This window comes from Hibiscus syriacus, unplaced genomic scaffold (assembly GCF_006381635.1).
Source record: "Hibiscus syriacus cultivar Baekdansim isolate YM2019G1 unplaced genomic scaffold, ASM638163v2 tig00009499_pilon, whole genome shotgun sequence".
Taxonomy (NCBI): domain Eukaryota; kingdom Viridiplantae; phylum Streptophyta; class Magnoliopsida; order Malvales; family Malvaceae; genus Hibiscus; species Hibiscus syriacus.
In genome coordinates, this window is record NW_024062196.1 from 6,535 (window position 1) to 32,731 (window position 26,197).

Sequence of the window (26,197 nt, forward strand, 5' to 3'; positions counted from 1 at the left end):
AGTAGCTGGGGAAACGAAACAAGAGAGAGGGGTGGTGGGCAAATAAAATTGAAATGTATATGACACGTGCGATGTGATTATTTTACTATGGATTTACCCTGGAATTTGATTAAAAAATCTTAGCTTTTTGTTTGGTTTTCGTGCAACGTTTTTAATTTCTTTTTAGTTTGTTCAAACAAATCTAGGAGGGAATTTCCATATCAAAACTATGATAATCTACAGGTTTAAGCTTTGGGGCATTTTCTAATACTTAATTAAGAATAAAAAGGCAATTACACCGAAAAAACATCTTTTTAAACTTTAATTACTTATCTTATATCATTTTATCTTTATTTATCGATCTAACACCTTTTGCAGAAAGGCGCACCCCTGAAACGCGCCTTACGCTGACATAGATACACGTTGGCTAAAGCGCGACTCCTGTGACGCGCCTTATGCTATGTAGGGATATAGCGCGGTGCAAGGGCCGCACCTTCCTACAATTATGACATGAATAATGCAAGGCGTGGTGCACGGGTCGCGCCTTGCATAATTGCATCCAAACTTCTTGGCTTTAAAGCATCGTCTCTCCGCTATAAATATCTCTTTCCCCCGTAAACTCTCTCACAACTCCTCTCAACCGAAAAACTACTATAATAATCCTCTCAACCAGTCAAAAACACCCGGTAATCCTTTTATATTTGATTCAGAAGTTCGTTCGATCTTTCGTTATAATGTAATTTTTTATAATATTTTTTTATAATTATATATGTTTATTTGAAAAAATATTGTATTAATTGTTTTCAATTAATTTTTGTGGTTGTAAAATTGGAAAGCGAGAGCATACGTCGAAATATTTTTGTCAATACGATAATAATATAAAATTATATTATTTAAATTATTTACGTTTATGTGTAAAATTATTTACGTTTATGTGTAAAAAAATTTATTGTGTTATATTTTCGTTCATATATTATTTATTTAATTAGGTTTGTTTCAATTTTTTTTTTTTTTTGCAGATATAATATTGTCGCACTTTCAAACTCTAAGAATGACTCGAATTTAAGCTATTGTTTATTATGATGGAGAAATTCGAGAAGATGAAACCGACGTTGTTTTCGTATCAAATCGTTATGTTAAAATATCCTTCAAGAGAAACATAACTATTGAGGAGCTGATAACGTAGATTTCAATGAAAGTTCATGTTGGAAGTACTAGAAGAATGTCGTCGTTGCAGTACAAATTTCCAATATCATTGTTGTCATTAACTTAGACAGCGTTCGAAATATCGAACAATGATGATGTTGAAATGATGGTTGATTCTCAAAGTAATTATTCAGACGCCGATATAGAGATGTATGCAAAGCTTGTTCAAGTGCGTGCTTTTTGGGGTCTGTCATTAAGCTCTCACTATGGGCTGGCTGAACAAGTTAATCAAGTTGACAGTCTGACTACAGTAATGTGTAATGATTTTAATGCCATAATGAGAAATTCTCATCATGTTGTCGTCCTATCAACTTCAATGGGGAGACATTTATCAGCAACTTCTTACGATATGTACCGAGGTGGGTCCACGAACAATCCGTATGGCAACATTGCGTCCAGTTCAAGGGGAAGGCATTCATCTGCAAATTTATTTGACCTTAATATGGAGATGCCCTCGATGTAACAATCTGTGCAGTTTCCATTTGACACGATGACTTCAAGCTCCAGGGGGAGGTATTCGGCTGCTAGCTTTTTCGATCTCAATATCGATATGCCTTCTAGTTCAAGGGGAAGGCATGCAAGTAGTAGGTTCTTCGACCTAAATATGGAGAGAATGGAGGAACCATCATCTCCACCAGAAGAACCGCTTCATGAGCCAGGTGCAGATGGTGCTGAGACTGACTATTCATTCACCCATAATCATTGCAATTCAACTCCGATGATGATGATGATGATGATGTAGATGAAGCTCCCTCAAATGTGGCACAAATTGACCCTCCAGCACACATGTATGAAGCTGATTATGGTGCAATGTACGGGCCAGAATTTGCGGATATGTCTAATCTCGGTTTCTATGGATTTTACTCATCAATATACAATGGTGAGTTATCTTTAGACATGGAGTTTTCAAGAAAAGAATAAGCGATGATGGTTATAAAAAAATTACAATATTCGTAATTTTGTTCAATCCAGAGTCTCCCGCTCTACGACAGAAAAATCTGTATGCTATTGTGCCCGACGTGAAGACGGATGCAATTGGATGGTTCGAGTATTGAAGAGGAAGAGGAAAAACAATAAAAGGGAACTAACGGTATACAACGATCCTTACACATGTTTCGCTTGAGAGATCAACCAAGATCATCCCAACTTGGACTATGAAGTGATCTGTCAAGCCAAAGCAAGCTCACATATAGATATTGTTGTGTTGATTTCAGCTATACAATCGCACTATGGGTATTCCGTCTCATACAGAAAAGCATGGAAGGCAAAGCAGAATGCCATTAAAAAACTTCACGGCGAATGGGATGCATCTTATAACGAACTTCGAAGTTGGTTTAGGCTGGTGCGGAGCTTGAATCCTGGGACAATTGTAGACTTCAAAACCTTCCATGCATACCATAATGATCGAGTTCTTCGTGATCGATGCCAATTCTACTAGGTTTTTTGGACTTACCCACAGTGCATTAATGCTGTCAAATACTGCAAGCTTGTGGTCCAGATCAATTGGACTTTCTTGTATGGAAAATACAAGCAAGTTTTACTATTGGCAGTTGTCTAAGACTGTAATCGCAACATTCTTCCAGTTGTTTTTGCTCTCGTTGAAGGAGAAGATACAGATTCTTGGGTTTTTTCCTCCGAAACTTACGTTCACATGTTATCACGAGGGAAAAATATGTGTCATTTCATATCGCGGAGCTGGGATCAAAGCAACAATGAAGTCTTTGGGTCCATTGTGGCAGCCACCCTTTTTCCAACATAGGTATTGTATCCGACACATTGTTGAGAACTACCATGGAAGGTTCAAAAATAATGATGAGCGTCAATTACTTGTGCGCATGGGTAAACGAAACCACCATTTTTTTTATCATTTTCATTTTTTTAAAGGAAACAAAGTTAGTAAGTTCTACAATTTTTGATCAGGTTACAAACTACTACCTCAAACATTTGAATACATGCTTCAAGATTTGCGGGCGAAGAACGAGGAAGGATACGATTACATCAGCCACATCGATAAAGAAATATGGACAAACGCATATGATGGTGGATATCGATATGGACACATGACGACCAACTTGGATGAGGCAATCAATTCGACCTTAAAGGTTGCACGTCTCTTACCTGTAGTGCCTTTAGTAAAAACTACATATTTTCGTTTAAGGGTTCTTTTTGCGAAGCACGAGGGACAAGCTCAAACCTGGATGCAAGGCGGTCATGTCTATCACCCTAGATTAGTTGCAGATCTAAAAAAAATTATTGCATCAAATGGAATGTTTGTAACAAGTTTCTCTAGATCGCATGAATTGTTTCGTGTCACAGAGTTGTCGCGACCTCTTCAAATGATTGAAGTTGTGTTTTTAAGAGTAAATCTACGGGACAGATGGTGTGACTGCGGGTTTTTTCAAGCTCTGAAGTATTCATGCTCTCATGTGATAGCAGCTTGCTCGCATACCTGTCAAGACTATAACCGTTTTATGGATCCCGTATACCTACTATCAGAAGTGTTTAAGGTATACGAATTTGAGTTCCCTCCATAGGTAATGACAAAGACCCTAATGAGGTTCAGAATTGGGTTCCGATTGTACCAGACCCGAATTTATTGAGGGATTGTGGTCATTCAAAATCCACTCGAATTCATTGTGATATGGATATTCGAGAAAAATCTAGACACGACAAAAAATGTGGGCATTGTAGAAACTAAGGACACACTAGAAGAACATGTCCACTTCTGTTGTCATCAAGTAGCCATTGATGAGAAACTGATGTAGTTGTTGTTTATCAAATAATAATTATTGTACTTTAATTTGCATTTACTTAAAGTTAATGTCATTCGATAACCGCTGATGAAGATTAAAAAAATGATACAAGAAAACGAGATTCGACATTGGCGTTATATGTGATTATAATAAAAGAGATACTAAGTGATAAATTTAATAAAGTTATCGAACACAATTATTAGATTTTATCAAACTAATAACAATTTAGTATTTGAATATAATTTTAAATACAACAAACTTACAATAAGTATTAAATGGTAAATAATAAAAAAATTACAATAATTGATATTAAATGGTAATAAACAAAATTAACAAAATAAATTAACAAAAAGTCCAACAAATTTAACAAAAAAAATTTAAAAAAAATCCAACCAAATTAACAAAATAAATAAAGTATTAAATGATAAATAAAAAAATTACAATAAAAAAGTCCAATAAACAAGTAAATAAAAATATAATAAAATATAAAAAACTATGGATATTTACGCTGCGAATGTGTTCCGCAGGGCGGTGACTGTCTGTCTCGAGGAGGATTTCTTCGTATAATTGGTTGTGACTCCTCACTGTCATCATCATCTCCATCATCGTCGTCGTCGTCAGGAGTATATACATTTTGTTGATGAGGAACTGATGACGATGTAGCACCTCCATAGAATAAAGACATTGGAGGTGTATGACTGACTAACCCATCGCTCATAGAAAATTGGGAAAACTCATAAAACAAAGACATCGATGAATGAGAAAATTGTACAGGAGGTGTCTGTGCGGTGGCCATCGATGATGAGGCTGCACCCGCCAAATAACCAGTATATGAACCCTAAGTCAGATATGTAAACATAGACTCATAATATTCTCTAGGAGGCGTCATATAAATTTATGACGGTGGCGACGGTGGTGTTTGGTAAAGGAAAGACGGCGGTGGCATCATATATGGTTGCGGCATATAAGTCGCTGCAGACGGTGACTGTTGTGAAGGCCCTGTTGGTGCAGCTAAGGACGAACCGGAAGCACATGCTCTCCGTCCATGAGTTGGAGGACGATGGGGTTGTGACGGTGCACGTCTCTGTCGACTTCGATGAAAGCTCCGTCCTCGTGCATTCTCGAAAAGCATAAATGATTTCCTGTTACTGTTGAACCACTCATAATAATCATCTGCAATCGTGAAGAGTTCATCATAAATGGGCTCTCTATAGGGAATGCGTCGATGTCGATCCTCCCACATCACGACCTACTCATGATGCTTCACCAGCCAATCTGTATCCGCCTTGCCACGTCGATCTGTGCTATGCAACTCGTCCATATTGCGAGGTGCTTCCGAAATTGGTTGTACAAAACCAAATTGCCAAAGCACACGATCAGTGGAGTGCCACTCGACGATCGCATCTGATGGGCCCCTCAACTCAGGTGGGATGCACATATTCACATCATCATTAGAATATGGAACTCATTCAAACTAAAACAAATATATATAATTCTTATTAAAATAATAATCTAATTATATAACTATAATACAAAATCGATTTTTTAAACATTAAAATACATACCTCTATGTCAACCTTCTAATCGATTAACAACCTAATTATTTCTAATTCATCATGTAGATCTCGATGATTTTTCCTGTCAGTAGACCACCTATTCAAAGAAAAAAAATTATTATACACTGGATAAAATGATTAATATACGAAATCAGTTTTGTAATTACCTCAATAGTAGCGGAAATACAAACGGGTTCTTCACAACAGGACATAAAAAGAGCAAGCGATAACATGCCCAAGACTGCAGCAGAAGGAGACATCCGCCGATAGCATTTTTCATGTAGTCGGTTGCTCGACACATCTCCCTATACAGGAATGTCAAAACTGTCGAGCCCCAACTCAGTGATCCGACCAGATGAAAGTCACCAAGATGTCGCAACAACATACAATGAACTTGGTTGCACGATTTGTCCGGCATTAGCAACCCTCCTATCAGCTACAGTATGCATGGACGTTCATACATTTTAACTTGATCCTCTGAGGCGTCCTCACTCAAATTTCAAAAATTTACATCTAACCAATTTAACGGTATCCAACCACCGTTAAAATTTCGCGGGACACCTCCTAGATAATCTTGGCACAAAGTATTCCAAAATACCCTGCGCCATCCCTGAAATCACATATCCATCCACTGGAAGCCCCAAGTGCATATAAATATCCTCAAGCGTAATCGTGCACTCTCTGCACGGAAGATGGAATGTGTGGGTCTCCGGCCTCCACCGTTCTACTAAAGCCTCAATCAAGTTTGGTTCTATCTTACAATGACCTTCATATCTAACCATGTGACAGAATCCAGCCTCGACTAAATACGGCCAGACACGGGTAGGTATCGCTAACCTAAGGTTCCTAATAAAATGATCTAATATATGGTCGTTCTCCTAAAATATAAATAATTACAAAAATTAATTTATAAACTAATAATCATGCATTAAATAAATAAATTATTACTAATAATTCAAATTAAATTAAAATGTAAAAATGTTACCGTATCAGCAAAATATCGAGATATATAATTTCTATCCAAATAAAGTAGATCGCCTTCATTTTATAACTACAAAAAAAATAATTAAATAAAATATTAAAAAATTAAATAGTTAAATAAAATACTAATAAAATATTAAATATAATAAAATATACCCTAAAGAGCTATGAGAGAATATAAGAGTATTTGAGAGAAGTTGAGAGGATTTGGTGTGATGAAAATGATTGAGAATGGAGGTATTTATAGGGAGTGATTGAGAATGGGAGTTGCGAAATTAAAGTAAAGGCGCGCTTCAGGGGGTGAGTCTTTCTTATGCGTGTCATAATTAAAGCAAAGGCGCGGCCCCTGCACCGCGTTATACCCATACGTGGCATAAGGCGCGCCCCAGGGGCCACGCTTTAGCCAGCGTGTATCCATGTGAGCGTAAGGTGTGTTTCAGGGGCACCTTTCTGCAAAGGATGTTAGATCGGTAAATAAAGATGAAAGGGTGTCTGACAGATAATTAAAGTTTAAAAGGGTGATTTTTCGGTGTAATTGCCGAAGAAAAAACGTTTGTATGTAAGCGTCTTCATTATCGTAAGATTATCATTTGTATGGAGACCAAGCTACCATTTGCATATATTTGGTTAGAATTCGAATTAATGGCATATTTCATAGGTCAAATTGAAGCTTTAGCCAATGACACATTATATTTATTTAACAATAGATTTGTTTTTAGTTATGGAAGGAAAAGAATGATTCAAGCTCTAGATAAACACAAGGTTAAAATCATTTAATCATTAGGATAATAAAATTACCAATATTTTCTTTAAATAATATGAGATAATTATAAAATAATATATGTTCAAAATTTTATTAATTAATTAACAACGCTCACGCATCCTGCAGACACAGTTATTTAAACTCAAAACTTTTATGGAGAACAACATTTCATTTTATTACAAAATTATTAATATTTTTAAAAATATACTTGAAATACATTTTATATAATATCTTATTTCTTAATATTTGACCGACATTATGATGAATTCTCAACATAATAAACACATTACATGTAAGAGTTACATTTATTATACTCTAATATACTCGTCATTATGAGTATGATAATATTTTATCGTATCTTAATTTAGCTAGCAACACCCCAAATTAGCCCCAAATTGAAACCCTAAAATTTGTGGAAATATACTTAAATTTCTAATTTTTGTTTAGTGACCAATTCTTAAATAAGGTTAAAGTTGAAGTCAGTTTCGGAAATCTTATTAACTTTAGGTACTAAGGTTGCAGTTAACCTATTTTTCTTTATAGCACAAACCAACCCTAGCTTTTATTTTAAAACCCGCGCGGCACCGCTCCCCCATCTCATTTCCCTTCTTCGGAAGAAAAAAACCCAAAGGTTTCTTCTTGCTAAGAAGGTTGGGCAATGGCAATGGCATTTCGTTTGGCGTTTGTCTTCTTGGTTTCTCTCTTCTGTTTGAATTTGGGTTTGGGGTATTCTGAAGATGGAACAACACTGTTGGAGATAAAGAAGTCGTTGGGGATGTGGACAAGGTTATATATGACTGGACCGACGCACCTTCTTCAGATTATTGTGTTTGGCGAGGGGTCACTTGCGACAATGTCACCTTCAATGTCGTCGCACTTAATCTATCAGACTTGAATCTTGATGGGGAAATCTCTCCTCTAACAATATCAAGGGGTCTATACCAGTTGAGCTCTCTCGAATTGGTAATTTAGATACGATGGACCTTTCTAACAGTGAAATTAATGTCTCTCTTCCTTCATCACTTGGTGCTTTGGAACACCTTCTGAAGTTGGATTTGAGCAGAAATCATTTGACCGGAGTCATTCCGGCAGAATTTGCTAATCTTAGAAGTGTTATGGAGATAGATCTTTCTTATGATAATCTATCAGGTGTGATTCCTCAGGAACTCATACAGCTTCGGAACATGTTCTTATTGAGACTGAAGAACAATAGTTTGTCGGGAGATGTGATGTCATTAAGCAACTGCATGAGCCTTACGATCCTAAATGTCTCCTACAACAACCTTCTTGGTGTTATTCCCACGAGCAATAACTTAAGAAATAGTTTGAGGGGTCGTGAAACATCAAAGAGTTTGGTTTAATGCAAGAAATCAAGCTAGCTAACAACAGTTCCGTTTTGTTTTATATGTAACATGAGCACTTCAAACAAAGCAGAAATAACAATAAAAACAGAAACGAGAATAACAATAAAACACTCATATGATGAGATGACAAAAACGAGATGCAAAAATAAACTTGCTACCAACACAAAATTTTATTGGCTCTTATCCTATTGCTTCAAATTCGTTTCCTTCACTAGTATCAGATTTTGAGTTGATGTAAACTCTGCACCGTCTCAGATTTTTTCAGGTTCTTTGTTGTTGTGCTTGTAGCTTCCTTGAGGTGAGCAGGTAGGGAAGAAGTAGTAACCTTTGCAGTGTCTTCATTCCTAATGGATGGAATATTTTCTTTCCATACTGGTGGAGCAGCAAATACTGGAATCACTTGCCTGATGGTGACAGGTGGAGCAATACATGCCGGAGGAGCTCGCAGCACTTGTGCGGGAAGTGCAGATGGTGATTGCTGCACTGGAATTGAAGATTGTGGTGGTTGTGCAGGTAGAATGGACTGTTTGTGCAGAGTAGGAATCACAGATGGTGGTGGCTGAGGAAATACCGAAGATGATGTTGGATGTAGAGGGGCAGAGAAAACAGGCACTGCAGTTCTTATTGCTACTGAAGGAGCAATGTGATGTCAGACTGTCCTAAACTGTCGGACATGAACATAAGGGGCTTCTCCAGTTGCAGGGAATTTCTGTGGAGAAGCCCCACGGATTTCAGGTGCTTGCCATATGAGATTCTCATTTGCTGTCACTGACATGGATCTATTCCTAGGAACCACCTCAGGGCAGATTAAGGGAAGGATTTTTGAGGTAGTAGTAGGAGGTTGTGGACTTGTCAGTCTCGGATTCTGAACAGGGAACTTCTTTTTAAATGGTATTGGGGCATTATGGGATTTTGCCATGGCTATCATTTCCTTTCTTCGGTAATTTGACAATGCCCGTGCTACTGTAATCTGTTCAAGCTCATCATTGTTCCCTGACTCTGAAGGAGAACGAGCAGTTTCCTCCGCCACTGGAACAAAAGAAGAAGCAAATATCATTCAGTTCCGGCACAAAACTCTAATCTATATGAGAAGTCTCACAAAGGCGGCTATAAACAAGCAATTACCACAATCAGACTGCCAAAAAAACATTGGGCATGCTTTTCATCTTGTAGTAATGTAACACTGCTTCTTGGAAAAAAGATCCTTAGATCATCTCAAAACATGAACAGATTGAGGATTTCATTAACCACGCAAGCAACCGCACATTACCTATTTCAATATTCCGACAAATACCCACAAACAAACCAAAACATGAACTCACATTGTTTTAGATGTGTCCAAGCCACCATGGCTGCATTCTTTTCCGCTTGCTTCTTGTTCTTAGCAGGTTCCCCTGTGAATGTGATTCCAGCTAATTCAACTGTTCCCGTAAAAACAGGTTGGCGTCCAAGGCCAGATCTAATTGTTGTATACTGTGGCAATGGACCTCTAACTCTTTGGGAAATTCCCTGTAAGAGGTTTTTATAAACCCTTGTCTCATCCTAACATAATTTAGTCTGATCAGCATTGACCACAACAAAGCTAGAGACAACTAGAAAGGGCATATTCAAGAGATTACAGATATAAATACAGTAAATTCACCTAGAATCCATCAGTCTCTTGAATTAGGAAGTAATTATAAAGCCTGTATTTGAATGAATGATCTATGAGAAGACAAAAATTCACCTGTGGTTGTGTTCTCACATACTAATGTGCACAAGTTTATCCAAAGATTAGACTGCAAGATGAACACACTCGTAATACTACAAGCTACTTCTTTCGGGATATGAAAAAGAGTCTAAGAGTTGCAACCTAACTAAAATGAAAACAAAAGCACAAGTAAAAAAGTCACAATATAACCCAAAAACATAGCAGCTAATAAATTTTAAGTATCTCAACCACAATCATGCCAATTATATGAGATTATTATCTAAAATGCGTCTCATACTCGTAGTTGTGCACGGTCTACCAGAAGTTGGAGCCCCAATTTTAATCAGCTAGCTCATATTTATAACTTTCACTCTGCCAAACAAATACTATCGGAATTCTTGTACGTATCCATGTCATATATTTAATGCACCAACACAGGTTTCAAGAAGGCTGAGTCCGTATGTACTACAAGATGGATTTTAGAAATGAAAACTTTGATAATCATAACATCTTAACCACAAGAAGAGATACTATCAGTTTTTGGCAGATTCAAAATTGTTCGTTTGATAGAGCAACTTTCTTAAAAGAAAACCTTGACAACACCGAACCGAACCCGCCCTTTCCTATTCTTTCATGCCAAAATAACCCAACCCGAAAGGCCACATTTTTCCCGGGAAAGAAAATTAAACATAAAAATCTAAAAAACATTTGCATTTCACATTCAGCGTTCTTTTCTAGTTTTTTCTTTTCTTGGGCAGCAACATCCACAAATGCTGACAGGCCTATTTGAATTAATTAAGCCAAGCAAGAAATTAATCTTCTTAACAAATTTTTGTTATCAAAGTAAAACCTTGTCCCATTCTATAAGAAATAATTAAAAATCACGTATTTAACTAATTAAGATGTTCGATGTCTCTAACACCTTACTCTATTAAAGAACCTTCCTCAGCTCCCCAGCTATTTCTATTAGAAATTAATTAAAATTTCGCTTTCGTCGCCTCAAAAGTCAAGAAAATGTTACAGGATTCTAATAATGCATATAACCCATGAAAGTTGTTGAACTAATTTCAGCTACGGTGATCACGGGTTAACCTGGACCACTCCCCGTGATTCAATTCAGCTAACAAAAGTAAATGAAAATCCAAAAGGGAACCCAATATTTATTTAGGCAAAAAAAAAGTATGAGAAACTTACTAGGATTCTGGCGGCAAGAGAGGGAGAAGGTCCACGATTAGAGAGGGAATGGAGATCAATTTCAGCGGCAGTGTGTTCGACAGTGTAAAAACTATATTGTATAATAAATATAAGGAATATGAGTATTCAATATTAAATTGTTTAAATTTAAGAATTATTTTTAAACAGATGATATTTATATTTATTTTAAATTAATAAAATTAAAGTGTAAAAAATAGTTTAATGTGTAAAGAGAAGGAAAAGAATTTGTGTATATTTTTTTTAAAAATAGGTGTATTAAAATTTTAGATATCATTTTAAAATTTCCAAACTCGACTCGACTCGAAAAATTTTAGCATAAGCTTGACTCGACTCGAAAACTAGCGAGCCTAAAATTTCCAAACTCGACTCGAAAGATAATATTGAAACTCGACTCAAATTCGAAAAAACTTACTCAAAAAATATTAAGAGTTCTACTGAAACTCGAGACTCAAACTCAATTGAAGCTCGATTTTGAGCTTGATTGTAGCTCGATTGTAAGCTCGATTCAAGCTCAATTGTGAACTCAATTCAAACTCGACTTAAGCTCGAGGATGGGTTAATATTCTTTTGCTGAAACCATCCATTTTATACATTCGACTTACCCTTTATTTCCCGATAACTACCGATGTGGGATATCAACTCACATAAGACAGTGTATTTCAAACATATATATTTCAGCATTCTGTACGGCAACAACAACAATAGCAAATCTCTGGAGCTCTCCACCTGATAAATCCCCAACATTACGGTCTATTAACTGATTCAGTTCAATATCGGCACAGAGCTCTCCACCATTGTTTCTAGTTCAACTTTTAGCTCTTTCACTGGATTTTTTTTATGGGTTGAGAGCCTAAATTGGTTACCCTCTTTTATACTACAGAGCTGACTCCGCCAGGATTTGTTTCTCATGCGACAGGGAAGTTCACTCTGCTAACCAACTATTTACCAAGCACTCTCGCTCACACACAGCTCTGTGACGCCTGCGACCACTCGATTGCTTCCGTCTTCTGCGAAACCGAGCAGTCTGTTTTCTGCTCCAACTGTGATTGGAAAAACCACAAGTTATCCTCCTCCTCTTTGCACAATAGGAGGCCTACAGAAGTCTTCACCGGGTGCCCTTCCGTGAGTGAGCTGCTGAGCTTTATTAGGATAGAGGATTTGGGTGATAAACCTCCCTTTTCGAGTGAAGTCAAACTTGGCTGTGGAGATGGTGCTGAAGATTGTGACGGGTTGTTGGATTTGTCTAATTGGGGATCTCCTGTGATTTCTGGTTTTGATGGGTTGATTCTTTCCAGTGATTTTGATCATGGGTTTAAGCCTACGGATGTCCCTCCTCTACCAAAGGTTTAGTATCAAGTTAACCCTTTCAGTCTTTTGCATTTCTTATGCGTCTATGTTGGCTGGCTCCTTGGAAAATATGAGAAATAAGTTAAAAGATTGCTCTTTTTATGAGTTCTATGCTGGTGAAGAGTTAACAGTTTGTTTATGTATTCACTGAAATTTGGAATTTTGGGGTTCTTATCAAATTTTAGTTTGTTCTTTTGTTTTAGAAAATCATGTCACTGAGGTTTGCGGTGTTTTCTGTGACTTTAACAGAACAAGTGTTTGAGTTAGTACGGTAATTAAAATTTTAATGCTCAAGTTCAATAAGCCAACTGGATTTTATCGAGGCTTTGCTGCCTTTATTTTGGATGTGGTTGTTTAAAAAATACTTGGATGAATTGTGTACCATTAACTGCAAATCTCATAGCTTTTTGTGCATTGTGTTATCAATATATAAGGGTTGTGAATCAACTGTCCTTGAATCAGAATCGTAATTCATCTGGTGGACAACATAAGGAAGAGATATTTCATCAGCAACATGATCTGGCAAAGTCAGAACCCAATCCAAACTTTGAAAAGGCTAACGTTGAAGCCATTATTGGATTCCAATCACTGATACCAGATGCTGATAATTTTCAGCCGGGAAGTGTGCAAATGAGTTGTAGAAATGATGATCCTATTTCATTTCCTGCCTATAAGGTCTGCATTTTCTTTTCCTCTAGTGTTCACCTAGATATAGAACATTCTGAATATAGAGCCGAGGGTTATTATTGTGCTATTTCCATTGATTTACTGTAATATTCTTCCCCTTTTTTTCTGCAGACTCCTTTATCTCAATCAAGTTTGAAGAGAATGGCGTTTGTTCATGGAAAAAGGCGAAGTTTCAAAGGTTTCACTTGATAATTGCAGCATGTCGTGGAACGGATGACGACTATATTAGAGTATAATAAATGTAATTCTTCTATGTAATGTGTTTATTATGTATAGAATTCGTCATAATGTGAATCAAGTTTTAAGAAATAAAATATTATATGAAATGTATTTCAAGTATATTTTTTAAAATATTAATAATTTTGTAACAAAAGGAAATGTTCTTCTCTATAAAGGTTTTGAGTTTAAATAAATGTATTTATAGGATGTGTGGGCATTGTTAATTGATTAAGAAAATTTTAAACATATATTACTTTATAACTATCCTAAATTCTACTTCCATTCTAAAACGCTTTAATTGTTTATAATTATATATATCATAATCCTATCATATATTTACCTAGACTATTTATATTATTCAAACTCGTTATTTTTTATTAAAAAATTGGTGATTGTATGATATTGATGTTAACATGTTAACTAGGGTATGATAAAATATGATCTCATCGTTTTAGTTGTATTTGTACATCAAATCTCCGTTTACATTATGTCGTCGAGTCAGTTCTTGAAATATTATGTTGATGAGTCAGTGCTTGAAAGCAATGACGGTGTCGATAGTCATCATTAAGATATGATAAAATCATGTCTCAATCAGCAAGTTGTGTATATTTATTTTCAATATTGATATGTTTCTGTATAAGTATGCGAATGATTTATTTAGGAGTCACATAACATCATTTTGCATAATTTGTATGTTATCTTCATGTGTATAACTTAACCCCTATCATATAATCGGATTTAGGGTTTAGGGTTTAAGATTCATTACAAATACATTAATTAATTGACTTGGTACCGATTTATGAGGTTAGTATAATATAGTATCTTGATATTAAATGCATTACAAGTAGTATTATAGAATTTTTAATATATTTTAAAATTTTATAATTATCAATAATGTATTTTTAATATATATTTAATAATGTAATTTTAAAAAATTTAAAATTATAATATAACATATTTTCGAGCAGTTCACGAGCTTTTCGAGTCGAATATCGAGTAGCTCATTTCGGCTCGTTAAGAACTCGAGTCGAGCTCGAGTCGAGTCCATTCGATCCGAGTATTTATCGAGCCTTGATCGAGTCGATCTCGAATAACTCACGATCTGTCTCGTCTCATTTACAACCCTAATTCAGCCTATATATATAATTGTTATTATATTTTAAATAAACCAACAAAAAATTTCTAGATCCACCGACGTGGCACTTTCATAAAAGTCCTCGAGAGAAATGGTCAAGTCCCATACAAAAGTTAATCCAATGGTCAATAAAGGAAAAGTCATCCTTTAATCATTAGCTATATTCAACGAAGACTGTCATTATTTTTTTCTTTTCCATGACGAGCACAAATTGAATCATTATTATCATATTTTTTATCACAAATTGGCTAGAAGACTGAATTGGTCCTATGATACAGAATGGTTATATTCTCATCTTTTATTCAATTTACTAAAACAATACAATTTTATATAATTTAAAATAAGACAAAGATACTAAATCAACTTAAAAAAGCAAAAACAACGAATTTTTTTACTTTTAGGGTAGGTAAGTTTATTTTTTAACCACCCAATTGTAATAACTTTTTAATCACCCAAGTAATTTATATTTTTGTCACCGAATGTTACTTTCAGATAGAAAAATGATATGATAAATTATAAAATTGTTATTATAAAAAAAACAAATATTAAAATTAATACGTCATATCATTTTAAGATATTATAAGCCACAATTTCTTTATTCTATTAGTTTTGTCGTTATTTAAAATTAAGAGTGAATTGATATAATATATTAAAATTGAGAGATATATTTTATTATGCAAAATTTATAACCTAACATATCATTTCTCAGTATGAAGTTGAGCATTGCAACGAAATGGATTAATTAGATGGCCAAAAAAGGAACTTAGCCATAGTTGACTGACCCTGCAGTAATTTACCCTTTTCTTTACCAACCCCAATAACCGTTGCCCCGCCAATAATTTAAGATGACGGCACCAAAATAGCCTCACTCTCCGACGTTACGTTTTCCTAATTAAGAATACCAAATCATTTATTTTGCATTTAAAAAAATCAAATGGGCCCTGAAAAAATAATACGAATTTCGAATAAATTTCAGCTAAATTTCTTAAACATCTCGAAGTTAGAACTACACGAAAAGAAAATGAACCTCTTGATCACATCACAGTTGCAAATAGAAAAATGAAAAATCTAATGAAATTTCGAAGTATTAATCTTGGAACCCAGTTTTTTCGAAAATTGCATTTCGGACACTCCTCAGATCTCTTCCTTTCAAGGTCCTTCCTCTGCCTTCGTGAATCGAGAACGATACGATCCTTGTCCTCGCCATTTGCTTCGCCAAAAACTCGTGAGGTGGAATCCTATCACCTCCTTCCACGTCGCCATTGTTTCTCTCCGATCTCCTCCATCTATCCCTGTATTCTTCCTTCAAAATCTTCGACCAGTCCGGTATGTTGACCGGCAGCGACGCTGGCGTTCCTCCAACTCGAAAATCCCCTCCGCCGCCGCGCTTCATCGACGGCTTTTTGGTTAATCTACTCGTGAGAAACTCGGGTGAGTCGGGACGAGAGGAGACCGAGTAGTTGTTATAAATATCTGACTCGTCTAACTCGAAAACCGGCGAGTCACGACTCAACGCTGCTTGCAGTTGTTGATCGGTCAACAGAAATCGGAAGTTGGATCTGGAGTAATAGCTCTTGTTGCTTCCCATCAAAACTTTTTTTGAAAGAAAGAAGAAAGTTTTCTTTTTGTTTTTGGAGAATTCTACTTTCTCGTCTTTGGTTTTGAATTTCTGCTATCCACCCACCTGCATTTTAAAAGGTTAGTTTCCTTAATGGATAGCCTACTTCTCTCAAACTTAAAATTATTTATTTTTTTTTAAAAAACGATACTTCGGTAAAATTACATAAAAGCCCCGATATTTTCAAGGAAACGCTGCGTACGTTGGGGTATTTTTTTTATTGAAATGGTTACAAACATAATATTAAGAATAATCACACAATTCAACTGTTATAGCATATGCACGTTGTACGATTTTAATAGTAAATTTCAAATTCTCAAAGTTTTTTATAAAAAAAACACATGGTTCTAAAATTCTCTAAGATGTTTTTATGAGGAAAAAGAGAGAAATTGTTTGGAATCAAGTATAGGATGTAAGATTAAAATATAATATTATTTGTAACTTGAATCCTAAAATCATTAACAATAGGTGGATTGGTTTGATAAGTATTAGAAAATTGTAGTTGATTGGTAAGGGGGTTGATGGATGGGTTTGAGCTAAAGCCTTATGGTATGGGTAACAAGTACAATGATAAGACTGTTTGAATTTCATCCTCTCCTCCCGTTGCTACCATATGCTTTTTGCACTTGACTACCTAATCATTGTTCACTCAATTCAATGATTGGTGATGATTTGCAATATTGTTATTGCTAATACAGTTGATGACTTTAGGAGTAAGGTTTTATATAATACAGTTTTTAGAACTACAAACGCAAATAATGCAGATATGTTATGGAAAAATATGGTAAATTCTATCAGAGAGGTGGGCAAAACCACCCTTGGGTTGTCGACAGGGAAGGTCAAGGAACATAAAGAATCGTGGTGGTGGAACGACGAAGTCCAAACTAAGGTGAAAAATAAGCAAACTTGCTTCAAGGAGTTTCTACAATGCAATGATGACGAAGAAAGATCGATAGCTAAACAAAGATACAAGGAGGTAAAGCGGGAAGCCAAGATAACAGTGGCTAAAGCAAATGATAAGGCATACGAGGAAATGTATAAGAGATTAGACACCAAGGAAGGACAAAACGACATCTCCAGGCTTGCAAAATCCAGGGAGAATAGGAAAAAGGATCTAGGTAGAATTAGGTTTATTAAGGACAACAATGGTGTTCTTTTAGTGAAAGATGATGATATTAAGAGAGTTTGTGGTAGTTACTTCTTTGGCTTATTTAATGACGGTGTCTCTCCCTGTAGAGATGTATCGTTGATGGGTCAGCCAACCATCATACTACGGCCAATGACTGCCCTACAAGTAGGATTGAGTTTGATGAAGTCAAAATGGCTCTTAGAAAGATGGGGAGGGACAAAGCTGTCGGTCCAGATCAAATTCCTATCACCGTGTGGTTGGCCCTAGGAGAAGAGGGAGTTCAGTGGTTGACCAACATCTTTAATATTATTTTAGAGACTGTCAATATATGCAGAGGAGTGGAGAGAGTCTACAGTGATACCAATCTATAAGAATAAAGGAGATCCCCAATGCTGTGACAACTACAGAGGTATTAAACTACTCAGCCATACCATGAAGCTATGGGAAAGGGTGATAGAGGCTAGGTTGAGACATGTTACTAAGGTTTCGGAAAACCAATTTGGCTTTATGCCAGGCAGGTCTACTACGGAGGCGATTCATCTACTTCAACGGCTTATGGAGAAATATAGGGAAAAAATATAGATCTTCACATGGCGTTCATTGACCTTGAGAATGTGTATGATAGTGTTCCCCGCAATACGATCTGGAAGACCTTGGAAACGAGACGGATCCCAACTACTTATATCCGGGGGATTCTTGATATGTACTGTAGATCTACTATATACGTTAGGACTACAGTTGGCGACACCCAGGCATTCCCGGTGGAAATCGGACTCCATCAGGGGTCGGCTCTTAGCCCTTACATCTTCTCCTTGATTATGGACGACATCTATTATGCGACACCAGACGGTGTTCCATGGTGTATGCTTTTCGCTGATGACATTGTCCTAGTTGTTGAAACAAAAACTGAGCTGAATAATAGACTGGCTACTTGGAAGACAACTTTGGAAGAAAAAGGTCTAAGGATCAATACTGAAAAGACAGAGTATTTATGTTCAAACTTCAGTGGGAAACAAAACGATGAAGATGTAGAAGTTTGCATAGAATGACACGTTCTCCCCTAAAAAGATTGTTTCAAGTACTTAGGGTTTATGATACATAAATATAGGGGTGTTGATGATGACGTGACACACCGTATAAAGGCAAGATGGCTAAAGTGGAGGGCTGCTACTGGAGTTTTGTGTGACAAAAAGGTACCTCTAAAACTTAAGGGAAAATTTTATAGAATGACAATAAGACCAACATTGTTGTATGGATCAGAATGTTGGCAATCAAGAAGGATCACGTAAGGAGGATGAAGGCCGCAGAAATGAGAATGCTTCGATGGGCATGTGGTAGGACTCTGTGGGACATGATACCAAACTCTGCTATTAGGACGTCCTTGGGGGTGGTGCCTGTATCCGAAAAAATGAGGGAGGGAAGACTACGGTGGTTTGGGCATGTCCTTAGGCGACAACCGTCGGATACGGTCAGGAGGGTAGAGTTGATTACAGTCGACGGTGCCAGAAGGAGAGGACGATCAAGGTTGAAGTGGGAAGACTGCTTGAGATTTGATTTGAAGGACTTAGCCCTTACTGAGGACATGACCTCTGATAGGAAAGTATGGAGACTTAAGACCAGAGTAGCCGAGTAGTACGGGTCACAATCATAGGTTATAACATCTATATCCTCTTTTTAATGTATTTGTAGTAATTTCCCCGACTTCTACTTCCTTCACATTTTTGTCATTGGATTTTATGAAGGCTTAGATCTAGGGTAGCGGAGTAGTGTTGCCTTAGTTTAGGTTTTAACACATTTGACTTTAATCCTTCTCGTAGCTTGCTATCGTTGACTTCTCTTCATGTTTCCTCTTTTTAAATTTAGTCGAATCTTACATTTCTGTCTATATTGCATAGATTTTTATACATGGATTTATTTGCAGGGATTACTTCCCATTACAGACGCGCATAAGAAGACTGATTATAAAAATAAAATAAAAAACAATCAACTATGTATTTATTTATACATGCATTGCATTTTATCTTTATTTGTAATTTTTATGACTGCCGGAGGTCTTACATGGAAGCTGCTCTCAACCAGGCGTTGGGGCAACCTACTACCCTACCTCTCCATTATCCCATTGCATATGGGAATAGGGTTTCGTTGTTGTTGTTGTTGTTGTTGTTTATTTCTAATACACTAGGCCAAAATCTGGAGTTTTGACCTAACTAACACCCTATAGATTTATAATTCCCGTTATAACACCGTTTAACCAATATTTCTCTAACTAACACCTTATAGATCTATAATTCCCGTTATAACACCGTTTGACAAATATTTCTCTAACTAACACTCTTTCGGCTGAGCTAGCACAAAGGCGCATCCCCGGGGATGCGTTTTACTGGGGTTTGCTTATGTGGACGTAAGGCAGGGATGCACTTTCCAGCCACGTGTAAAAATCGGGTGTTAATATTGTAAATATTTTTAAAATAGTGCTTAATATGTAATTAAATTCTATTCAGATGATATTTATGTAAGAACGTCAACTTTATTTATTTATTTTTTGTTGTGAACAAACTTTTTACATTAAAATCTTTAAATATTATATTTTAAATTAACTCGATAAATTTTGATTTTTTGATGAAATTACACAATACGTGTAATCTAGTATAGAAAAACTTTGAGGGTAAGTAATTTAAAATATGAATAATTTTATAAAAGTTTTATATTTACAAAATGATGATGATGATAAGAAATATTTTATAATTTAAAAAATTATAAATTTTATATATTTTTGAAAAATTTATTGACTTTTAAAATTAATTGTTTAAAAATATAAAAAAATATTAAAATAAGCTTTTAATTACAATTGAGAGATTAAATGAATTATTATTAATTTTTAACAACATTAATAATGTTTATTCATTTTTAATAAAATTAGAATTCAATAAAAAAATGTAAAGCTAAAAAATATCACCTCTTTATTTAAAATATATTTTCTAATATTAATTTAAAAAATATAAAATAAATATTAAATTCTAATTTTATTAAAAATGAATAAACATTATTAATTGTTGTTAAAAATTAATAATTAATGAATAATAATTCATTTGATCTCTCAATTGTAATTAAAAGTTTATTTTAATATTTTTTATATTTTAAAACAATTAATTTTAAAAATAAATATTTTTTTCAAAAATATATGAAATTTATAATTTTTTAAATTATAAAATATTTTTTATCATCATAATCATCATCATCATTTTATAAAAAATATTAGTTATAAAATTTTTATCAAATTATTTATATTTTAATGTACTTATCCTCAAAATTTTCATATACTATATTATACATATTGTGTAATTTCATATAAAAATCAAATTTTGTCGAGTTATAAAATAATTTATAATATAATATTTAAATATTTTAATGTAGACAGTTTTTTTTTACAACAAAAAAATAAATAAAAAGTTGACGTTTTTACATAAATATTACCCTAATTGAATTTTGTTACATATTAGGCATCATTTTAAAAATATTTATAATATTAATACTTAATTTTTACACGTGCCTTACGTCCACATAAACAAATTTCGATAAAACACGTCCAAACTCAATCGAAAGATGTTAGTTAGAGAAATATTAGTTAATAAACATTATATGAGAATTATAGATCTATAGGGTGTTAGTTATGTCAAATCGCCCCTAGCTTGCTTACACACGCTTATTTTCAGAGCTACCAGAACAATGCCACCCAAATTCGATTCGACCCAAGTTGTCGAAGTCTTCGTCCGCGTCACCGGCGGTGAAGTCGGGGCAGCCAGTTCCCTTGCTCCGAAGATCGGTCCACTCGGTCTCCCTCCCAAGAAGATCGGTGAAGATATCGCCAAAGAAACCGCCAAGGACTGGAAAGGCCTCCGTGTCACCGTCAAGCGAAGGTCACGGTGGTTCCTTCCGCGGCGGCGGTTGTCATCAAGGCGTTGAAGGTACCGGAGAGGGACAGGAAGAAGACCAAAAACATAAAGCACAATGACAATATCAGCCTCGATGACTTCATCGAGATTGCCAAGGTGATCAGACCGAGATCGATGGCCAAGGATTTGAAAGGGACGGTGAAGGAGATTCTGGGAACATGTGTTTCCGTTGGGTGTACCGTTGATGGTAAAAACCCCAAGGATTTGCAGCAGGAAATCGACGATGGCGATGTTGATGTTCCTCTAGAGTGAGAAATATCTTTTTTTTTAATAAAAAAAAAACAGTTTTGCTAAAGTTTAAGGTTTTTGACAATGTGCGGAAATTTTCATCAGACGTTTTGAGTTTAATATTGGGCTTCCTGTTCTTTTTTGCTTATATTATCTATTCGAAGTGCAAGTTTTGATTGGTGGTGCCTCTGTTTGGTAAGCAAGAAATGCAAGGAAAATTCAAGTTTTGCACTTGGTGAGTGAGATTCAGTTATCGAGTCAAATCACACGATCTAAATCCGAAAATTCGTTCCAATAAATAAAAAGTCTAGTTGATGATAAAGGTCAACACAATATGTATATCATTTTAAGCGGAGGATAATGAAGTAAACAAAGCATGTTTTGTCTTGTCATGTCATTTGATGAACGAATCCGGATGAGTTGCCAAATAATGTAAGTACAATCCAATGACTATACAAAGAGTACTTTTAAGTTTCTACTCGAATTAACCATCCAACATTGGTTCTAGTGGAATCTAAGAATACAACTTAAGAATATGTTTTGATCGTTCCAACTTCCACTTCAACTGCTTGCTGCAGCTGCTGCTTCAAGAAGAGAATATTTTTCAAGGATTGCAATGGTTTCTTCCTTGGCACTGCAAATACAATTGAAAATATAAACTATACGGATAAAGTGAGCTCCTTAATGAGAAAGTATGCATGGAAATTATATTTTTATTCATAAGCGAAATGTATGAGTTGAACTTTCATCTGTGTTATAATAAAACTAAAGCTGTTAATTCAAATAGCATCCGTACCTTCCAGGTCTAAGAATCCTGTACCATCCTGGCTTGATGAGGTCCACAACCGTCGATCCTGCACGACCTGCTGGTAGGACACCACCATCATAAACATGTGCACAGTGTTCCCAAAGGTTCTCTAAATCCTTGATGCTCACACTACTTGGCTGCCCACTAAGGTTGGCACTAGTAAGAGCCAGTGCACTTCTGGAACCACGGGCAATGATCCTAATGAAGTCGGAGTCTGGCACTCGCACACCTATACTGTCTAATCCTGGGTTCAAAGACTTCTCAAGGATGCTATATTCACCTGAAAAATATTCACATAAATCAAAATTACACATCTAGCAGACAAGGATTGTGTGGGTGACAGATAAGCTGATAAACATAAATAAGTTGCAAACCTCGCCCTAGTATGACGGTGACCGGTCCCGGAAGGAGAGAGTCGAGTAAGCCATCAGGTAAATGGTCAGTGACAGCAAAGTGTTTGATGTCTGAAACATCCCCAACACAGATTGCAAGAGGACTGGTATGCTTGCGGCCTTTGATCTCGTAAATCCTATTTATGGCTTCAGAAGAACTGCAGATGTATTCCAATTAAAGGAAATTGCAAATCTCTAGATGAATCAAACTGAAACTTCCTGATATCTAAGGCTGAGTAATTATTCCAATCATGCAATCTAGATTCATCATTATAACATAACGACAACCAAAGGCGTTCAATGAGGACTTTAGCATAAACTTCAAAAAAAATTCAAGCTCATATTGGGAAATCATCGACCAAATCTTTAGTTCTCACATGACATCGCCGGGAACAGATTGTCCAAGAACTTTATCAAATAAGTTTAAATATTGATTAATAAAACCTGATTTTCTTTAGTTTCTTCTTTTTTAGCCGGTTTAACTGGTATTCATCCGTGAGAAACCCTTCATAAAACACTCCGTTCCCTTCTCTCTTTCAAGCCATAAGCTCGAGTGGAGCAATCTAGCTATATTCCTAACATATTTTCCCTTCTATTAACCAATAAACTACAAGTGCAGGCTTAAGAAGCTAAAAGTTCAAATTAATGGTTTCGTTTTCTATTATCATCCATTCTTCTCCAATTCAATGGAACCCTAAGAACATCTAAAAACAAATGAATTTCGGAAGTATAGCTGACTAACCAAATTCACATTCTACAAGGTTTTGACATCTTAAAACAAGTAAATTGGGAAAATTAGATAAAGCAGAAAGATACCAAGCATCACAAGCAAATCCATAAAGTGTATCAGTGGGCACTGCAATAACTTTCCCAGATTTGAGAGCTTCAATGGCTTCATCAGCATAAGATTCTGTTGCAGAGTGAACCAACTCCAACTTGTTTTCAACACCCACATCGCATTTTTCAGCATTCAAAGCCATTCTCTTCGGAAACCCACTTCGAAATCTACTCTTTTGATGCGAAAACGGCAGAAACCGCCACTTGGGCACCTCTGAAACATATCGTCAAACTCTTTCAAGACATTTCTTCTTAAGCTTAGAATGAAACAGCAGCCGAAGTGATAAAAAGAAATTCAATCATTTGAATCAAAATAAGAAAACAAGAAGAAAAATACTTTCCAATAAAAGAAACCATCATTCGTTTTCAAAACCCATCAATGGCTTTACTAACTGCTATCTACTTACAAAAAAAAAAATCAATCAAGGGTCAAATTCGCACAGAAGAAAACTGTAAAAATGGAGGGATAAAAGAAAAAGAGACTAACAATTAGGTTGTGGAATAAAGAGCACCTCTAGGAGGAACAAGAGTGCTTAAAATTGGTGACTTTGCTCTAAAATTTGTGGAAAAGTTCATAATTTTTACAGCAAGAGTTTAGGTTTGCTTTTTCTAAGTGCAACGTGTGTTCAGTTGGTTTTACATAATCTCTGTCTGACAGTTTACAGCTTTGCCCTAGTTAGCGGAGAACCAACATGTGCTTCTCGCGTGATTTGATTGACTCCAAAAGTCAACTTCAAAAATTAAAATTAATGGTAAACTATATTATCGGTCAATTTCGTTTAAATTTTTTATTGGATTCAAAATATATAATATTTGATTATTTTTATTTTTATTGATTTCTGCTAGTTTGATGATGTGATACATTAATAAAAGGGTTTAATTTTTACTTTAACTCCTTAACTTTAAATAAAATACTAATTAGAGACCTTTTATAAACACAAAGTAGTTTAGAGACAAAGTTCAAATTTATTCTTTTCTTTAATATACTTTTCTTCTCGCCTAGCAGTACCTGTTCCATTAAGATGTTCGATAACAGTAAGTTATTGTTACATAATCTAAACACAATTCATTTACGTCATCATATTGAGAAACGACCACAATTATAATACTTGTTGGAAGCGACCAACATTGTTGCTGTTGTCAACAAGGTCAACAGTCATACCAAAGAAGGTATGAACACCAGTGGCAAAGACAACAGTCTCGATGTCACATTTTTTGCAGTTAGATCCCGAGAAGACCTCGTCACCTGGATTCTTGGTAATAGGTAGGGACTCATCAGTGAGGACAGATTGAACTATCTCGAGTCCATCCCATTTGCTATTTCTCAATACCTACAAAGTGAACCATGATCATGGAACATAGGAAAGGAGCTCTACACTAGCAATGGGCAAGCAAATAAATGTACCTTTGTTTTAGGAGCAAGACGAGCCATCAAAGCAGTCGCGACATTATCGACATTGTTTTCCTTAATGAAACTGATGGGTGAGAAGAGAGGTATATTAAAAAAAAAGGGCAGTTTAAACTTTGTCCCCAAATTACTTTCGGTTTATAAAAAGTCTCTAATTAGTATTTTATCTAAAATTCAGGAGTTAAAATAAAAACTAAGGGGCTGTTTGTTTGTCTCTTAATGGAACCATTCAGCGCTGAATGTTGAACCGTTTAGCATTCAGCGCGTTTGTTTCGCACCTCTAAATGATTCAGTGCTGACTGATTCAGCAAAATATTGCTGAATGATTCAACATAACATTACTGAATGATTCAGCACATAAGTACATTCTGAATGATTCAGAGCCAATCAAACAACATGTCACATTCAGAGCTAATTCATATAGAGCCTCTGAATCATTCATCGCTTAATCATTATGAAGTAAACAAACATCCCCTAAACCTTTTTACTATAGTATTACGTCATCAAACTAACGAAAATCAATGTCTCAATGATCACATGCTAATTAAATGAAAACGAATATGACCAAATATTATGTTTTTTTAATTCAGTGAGGAAAAGTTTACAAAACTTAAACAAAAGTGATCAATCATATAGTTTACCCTAAAATTAAATATAGTTTGAAACATATTTAAGCATTTAAAAGTGATAATGGAGGTTTCTTTAAAAAGTTTCTATTTTCTCATTTTAGATTAAAAATATTCTCTTGATACCAATAAAAAGGTAACTGTTGATATTCTTTTAATGAAAGTTTTTGAATTTTATTATTTAGCTGCAAATTCTGTTTACATGGGTTTTTTATTTTTATTTTTTAAAAAGGCATTAAGTCTAGGCCATATCACTTTCAGTTTAGCATTCACGTTTTCAGTTGTCACAACTTTTTGGTGATC

General features: G+C 35.3%; 2 protein-coding genes and 3 pseudogenes across 3 annotated transcripts; 2 read left to right on the top strand and 3 right to left on the bottom strand.

Annotated features, from left to right (window-relative positions):
- Nucleotides 1–8,799: 8,799 nt before the first annotated feature.
- LOC120203252 lies at nucleotides 8,800–12,251 on the bottom strand (annotated as a pseudogene).
- A 110-nt stretch (nucleotides 12,252–12,361) lies between these two features.
- LOC120203253 lies at nucleotides 12,362–13,730 on the top strand (annotated as a pseudogene).
- Nucleotides 13,731–15,832: 2,102 nt separating this feature from the next.
- Nucleotides 15,833–16,586, bottom strand: LOC120203251. The gene has a single exon (XM_039203574.1). The coding sequence runs from the start codon at nucleotides 16,481–16,483 to the stop codon at nucleotides 15,983–15,985; it is 501 nt and encodes a 166-aa protein (XP_039059505.1). The 5' UTR covers nucleotides 16,484–16,586; the 3' UTR covers nucleotides 15,833–15,982.
- A 4,680-nt stretch (nucleotides 16,587–21,266) lies between these two features.
- On the top strand, nucleotides 21,267–21,922 carry LOC120203250 (annotated as a pseudogene).
- Nucleotides 21,923–22,346: 424 nt separating this feature from the next.
- LOC120203256 (yrdC domain-containing protein, mitochondrial-like) lies at nucleotides 22,347–24,451 on the bottom strand. Of its 2 annotated transcripts, none has more exons than XM_039203580.1 (5): nucleotides 24,373–24,451; nucleotides 23,840–24,074; nucleotides 23,006–23,181; nucleotides 22,620–22,911; nucleotides 22,347–22,457 (listed from the first exon to the last, which is right to left on the bottom strand). In XM_039203580.1, the coding sequence occupies exons 1-5, from the start codon at nucleotides 24,434–24,436 to the stop codon at nucleotides 22,385–22,387; spliced, it is 840 nt and encodes a 279-aa protein (XP_039059511.1). In that variant the 5' UTR covers nucleotides 24,437–24,451; the 3' UTR covers nucleotides 22,347–22,384. The 2 variants fall into 2 exon arrangements, with proteins under 2 accessions (XP_039059511.1, XP_039059512.1); XM_039203581.1 differs by having other exon boundaries at nucleotides 24,348–24,440.
- Nucleotides 24,452–26,197: the final 1,746 nt, after the last annotated feature.